At 38.2% G+C, this 6,011-nt stretch overlaps 1 protein-coding gene across 3 annotated transcripts in view; it reads left to right on the top strand.

The window, feature by feature from the left end:
* The window catches only part of MLF1 (myeloid leukemia factor 1), a 39,627-nt gene that overhangs the window by 11,597 nt on the left and 22,019 nt on the right, over positions 1–6,011 (top strand). The window contains exon 2 of one of the 3 annotated variants that reach the window (XM_011959039.1): positions 1,592–1,872. The exons of the other annotated variants lie outside the window; for them this stretch is intronic. Coding sequence (XP_011814429.1) covers positions 1,832–1,872 — 41 coding nt within the window. The 5' untranslated portion in view covers positions 1,592–1,831. The remainder of the gene's footprint in view (positions 1–1,591; positions 1,873–6,011) is intronic. 3 annotated transcript variants of the gene reach the window in all.

Here is a 6,011-nt window from a genome sequence, read left to right on the forward strand (position 1 = left end):
AAAAAAGAAAAGATCTTGCTGTAGCTCAGATATTTGACCCTCAAAATGTCATGTTGGAATCTGATCCCTAATGTTGGTAGTGGGAGCTAATGAAAGGTGTTTGGGTCATGGGAGGGTGGATCCTTCATTAATAGATTAATGCCCTCCCTGGGGGGTAGGGTGAAGTGATAAGTGAGTTATAGCTTTATTGCTTCCCCAGAGAGCTGGTTGTTAAAAAGAGCCTTTCACCTCTCCACCCCTCTCTTGCTTCCACTCTTAACCATGTGATCTCTGCACATACTGGCTCCCCTTCACCTTCCTCCATAAGTGGAAGCATCCTGAAGCTCTCATCAGAAGATGATGCTGGCTCCATGCTTCTTGTCAGTCTTCAGAACCATGACCCAAATAAACCTCTTTTCTTTGTAAATTACGCAGCCTCAGGTATTCCTCTATAACAACACAAAAATTAACTTAAGACATACCTTCAGAGTTGGGAGAGGATATTATCTTTAGAGATGTCAGAGGGTAGTGCAGCCATTTAACGAAGAACCAGAGATACAGAAAATTAAATTTATTTAGAAAATGAGTTAAGCAGAATGTTCACAAGCAACGAGTAAATTAATAAGCTTGGAAATTGAGCCAAGGTATTTCTTCCAACATTCAACACAGAATCACAGAGGATGAGAAAAATATGCTTTAAGAAAAGTTTGACAAGGAAGGCGAACAGATAGAAACAAGGTAATAGTAAATACCCAAGGAAGTAATTTAAGAACAATTTCTAGAATTAATGAAAGACTGAACTGTTTTGGAACTTAGATTGAAAAGAGCAATTTAAGCCAGGCGTGGTGGCTCATGCCTGTAATCCCAACACTTTGGGATGCTGAGATGGGTGGATTGCCTGAGGTCAAGAGTTAGAGACCAGCCAGGCCAACATAGTAAAACCCATCTCTACTAAAAATACAAAAAAAATTTGTATGGCGTGGTGGCAGACGCCTGTAATCCCAGCAACTAGGGAGGCTGAGGCAGGAGAATCGCTTGAACCCAGGAGGCAGAGGTTGCAGTGAGCCAAGATCGTGCCATTGCACTCCAGCCTCGGCAACAGAGGGAGACTCTGTGTCCAAAAAAAAAAAGGGTAAAAGAAATGAAGGATTCCTTTTATGGGCTTATCAGTGGACTATGAACAGCTTAGGAGAGAATCTCTGAGCTTGGGCATATGACAGTAGAAACTTCCAAAACTGAAAATCAGAGAGAAAAAAAGACTGAAAAAAACCCCCACAATATCCAAGAACTGTAAGTCAACTACGAAAGGTGTAACAGGTATTATGGGAGTACCAGAGTACAAAGGAACAGGAGCAATATCTGAAGAAATGAAGACTAAGAATTAGCGCCAAATTAATATCATACACCAAACCACAGATCTCAGAGGTTTAGAGAACACCAAGCAGAATAAATGCAAAACAAACAAACAAAAAACAACTAAGCCTAGGCATGTCATATTTAAACTGTAGAAAAAAAAACAAAATTAAAGAAGAAATCTTGAAAGAAGCTGGGGGGGGGATTGGAAAAACCTGTAGAAGAACAAAGAAAATAATTATGTCTGACTTCTCTTCAGAAACCATGCAAGCAAGAAGAGAATGGCATGAAATATATAAAGTGTTGAGGGGGGAAAAAAAAAAACAACCCACTAACCTAGAATTCTGTACCCTGCAAAATTATCCTTTAAAAGTCAAGAAGAAATAGACTTTCTCAGACAAACAAAAATTTGATGAATTTGTTGACAGTAGACCTACCTTGCAAGAAATGTTAAAAGAAGTTCTTCAGAGAAGGAAAATCATACGAGTCAGAAACTCTGATGTACATAAAGAAACCAAGAGCATCAGAGAATAACTTAAGGTAAAATGAACACATTTATTTTTCTTATTCCTAATGGATCTAATAGAGAACAGTTTGTTCAAATAATAATAGGCACACACACTTTAATGGATTGAGTGCCAGTCGACCTCTTATATTCTTCTTCCCTTTCCCCCAATTGTATCTCCCTTCCGGCCTTAAGTCTGCTTAGTAATTTCCGGCAGCAAAATGTTCTTTTCTCCTTTGTGTTGCTAGTTTAAAGCAGTAGTTGAAAATGGCTGTATATGACAGGGGAAGAACTAATTTGCAGTCACTCCACTCTTCCCCTCACTTCCCTTTTGGATGATAGATTATTGCCCCCAGGTGCTATTTTGCTGCAGGGAATCTGAGAAATAAAGGAATCAACAGAAAGGATAATGTGAGGACACACGGAGATGGTCACCATCTGCAGGTCAAGGAGAGAAGAAGCCTCAAGAGAAACCAACTCTCCTGACACTTTGATCTCAGACTTCCAGCCTCCAGAACTGTGAGACAATAAATGTTGTTTAAAAAAGAAATAAAAGGGAAAGAAACAAAGGGAAGAACAAGAAAATTAGCTAGAGAAGCTAATTTGATAGAAAAAAGATGTAAGTCTATTCGCCCTCATAATGTAAGAGTTTGGGAAGCATGTAAAAGCAGGAAAGCTACTTAAAAAAAAAAAAAAACAAACAAATAAAAGGGCAATACAAGGTCTGAGAGACAGAGATGGAAAATGGAAGTCTCAGATACTGAACCAAACTGTAGGACCAAGTACACATACAGCTACTCCCCCCAATTCATATCTATGGAAGTAGCTTTACTTTTATTCATTTCCTGACATTCATTAATTTATTTTATTCTAAATATATTATTTCAAACATTTTATAAAAACTGACACCATGAAAGACAGAAGCTATGCTAACCAAATAGAAGAACCTACACATAAGGAATCAAAGTTAATGAAACAGAAGATTATAGAAAACAGTGTAATTAAAATCTTGAGGAGACTTTTCATTTCTGCTGTGACCAACAGAGCTCCAGCTGGACCAGCTGTCTTGCAGTTAACTTTATAAGCCCAGGATGAAATACAAAAACAACTTACTGGAGAAGACATTAGAGAATGACCAAAAAGCAGATACTTGCTGGAGAGGTCTCAACAGTTGAACAAAAGGAAAGACAAGTCTAGCCTAAAGGCAGGCCCCATCTCTTACGTGTAGAGTGACTAGAACTGTTTGAAGACCTTTAAAGTCTTTTTGACCTAACAACCAAAGACAGAGTTCAGTATAACCACAGTCGCTGGAAAGGGAGGGAGAGGAGTCCCCAGAAGGAGAAAGCCAGAGAACAGTGAGCACCAAATACTGTGAATAAATTCTGTACAAATCTCTATCTAAGGCTTAACCACATACACATAAGACAGATTCAGAACAGTTCAGCTAATAAGGATAAATGAACTAAATGGAGATTTGAGCTACCACACGAGAGACAGAAATTGACCTTTAGGGACAATCAGATTAATTACCTACTTTAAAAAACACTCTGGAGGAATATATCAAAATCCAGACGCTATACAACATAATATCCACAATGTATGGATACAATCCAAAATTACTTAACAGGAAAATGTCACCCATTCTCTAGATAAAAAAATAAGACACTTATCCTGAAAAGACCCATATGTTAGAATTAAAAGACAAGAATTTTAAAGCAGTCGTTACAATTTTGCCCAGTGAAGTAAAGGAAAATATGCTTGCAAGGAACGAAAGGATATTGAATCTCCATAGAGAAAGAGAAAGTGTGTGTGCGTGTGTTTATGTATACTTTTTTAGGTATATACCCCCCCACCCATAGAAAGTCTAACAGGAATGTCCAATCTTTTGGCTTCTCTGGACCACATTGGAAGAACTGTCTTGGGCCACACATAAAATACACTAATACTAATGATAGCTAATGAGCTGAAAAACAAAATCTCATAAAGTTTTAAGAAAGTTTATGAATTTGGCTTGGGCCGCATTCAAAGCTGTCCTGGGCTGCATGTGACCCACAGGCCACAGATTAGACAAGCTTGGTCTAGAATAATACAATATTTGAAAGAGAAAATTAACTGGATAGGCTTAACAGCAAAATGGAGATGACAGGTGAGTCATTAAAATTGAAGATAGATAAATGAAAGTTAATCTGAAAACCAGAAAATAATTGGGGGGAAACCCTTTAGAAATCTATATGAAAATATTGAAATGTCTAATGTTTGGTGTAATTGGAGAAGAGGGAAAGAAATGGCGTCAAATTAGTTGAAAAATAATAATAGAAATTACCCAATATGGTAAAAGATAAAACTCTCAAGAATTAAGAAGGTGTAAGTAAACCTAAGCTGAATAAATATGAAGAAAACCATGCTTAAGTTCATCATAGTCAAACCTCTGAAAGCAAATGATAAAAAGAACAATCTTGAAAACAGTCAGATAAAATGATACATTGACTGGATACAAGAGGAAAACATTTGAATTACCTTTGACTTATCACCAAAAGCAAGAGGCCAGTAGATAAAGCAATAACATCTGCAGAAAGAAAAAAAAAACAACAAAAACTACCAACCTAGGTTTATCTTGTGAAAATTTCCTTTAAGAATTACGAATGAAATAAAATATTTTCAGGTAAAAGAAAACAGAGAATTTATTGCAATCATATCTACAGAACAAGAAATGTTAAAGTTGTTCTTCAGTGAAGGGAAATTAGATAGCAATTTGGACACTAAAGAAGGAAAGAACAACCTTGAAAATGTTAAATATGTGAATATATGAGAAATATCTTGCCAGGTGTGGTGGCTCACACCTGTAATCCCAGCCCTTTGGGAGGCCAAGATGGGTGAATTGCTTGAGCCCAAGAGTTCAAGACCAGCCAGAGCAACATAGTGGTACCCATCTCTACAAAAAAATACAAAAATTAGCCAGGCACAGTCATGCACATCTGTAGTTTCAGCTACTCAGAAGGCTGAGGTGGGAGGATCACTTGAGCCTGGGTGTTTAAGGTTACAGTGAGTCGAGATCATGCCGCTGCTCTCCATCCTGGGTGACAGAGCAAGACTCTGCTTCAAAAAAAAAAAAAAAAAGAAAAGAAAAAAGAAAAGATCTTGCTGTAGCTCAGATATTTGACCCTCAAAATGTCATGTTGGAATCTGATCCCTAATGTTGGTAGTGGGAGCTAATGAAAGGTGTTTGGGTCATGGGAGGGTGGATCCTTCATTAATAGATTAATGCCCTCCCTGGGGGGTAGGGTGAAGTGATAAGTGAGTTATAGCTTTATTGCTTCCCCAGAGAGCTGGTTGTTAAAAAGAGCCTTTCACCTCTCCACCCCTCTCTTGCTTCCACTCTTAACCATGTGATCTCTGCACATACTGGCTCCCCTTCACCTTCCTCCATAAGTGGAAGCATCCTGAAGCTCTCATCAGAAGATGATGCTGGCTCCATGCTTCTTGTCAGTCTTCAGAACCATGACCCAAATAAACCTCTTTTCTTTGTAAATTACGCAGCCTCAGGTATTCCTCTATAACAACACAAAAATTAACTTAAGACATACCTTCAGAGTTGGGAGAGGATATTATCTTTAGAGATGTCAGAGGGTAGTGCAGCCATTTAACGAAGAACCAGAGATACAGAAAATTAAATTTATTTAGAAAATGAGTTAAGCAGAATGTTCACAAGCAACGAGTAAATTAATAAGCTTGGAAATTGAGCCAAGGTATTTCTTCCAACATTCAACACAGAATCACAGAGGATGAGAAAAATATGCTTTAAGAAAAGTTTGACAAGGAAGGCGAACAGATAGAAACAAGGTAATAGTAAATACCCAAGGAAGTAATTTAAGAACAATTTCTAGAATTAATGAAAGACTGAACTGTTTTGGAACTTAGATTGAAAAGAGCAATTTAAGCCAGGCGTGGTGGCTCATGCCTGTAATCCCAACACTTTGGGATGCTGAGATGGGTGGATTGCCTGAGGTCAAGAGTTAGAGACCAGCCAGGCCAACATAGTAAAACCCATCTCTACTAAAAATACAAAAAAAATTTGTATGGCGTGGTGGCAGACGCCTGTAATCCCAGCAACTAGGGAGGCTGAGGCAGGAGAATTGCTTGAACCCAGGAGGCAGAGGTTGCAGTGAGCCAAGAT

The sequence above is a fragment of the Colobus angolensis genome, unplaced genomic scaffold (assembly GCF_000951035.1).
Source record: "Colobus angolensis palliatus isolate OR3802 unplaced genomic scaffold, Cang.pa_1.0 Scaffold48, whole genome shotgun sequence".
Classification (NCBI taxonomy): domain Eukaryota; kingdom Metazoa; phylum Chordata; class Mammalia; order Primates; family Cercopithecidae; genus Colobus; species Colobus angolensis.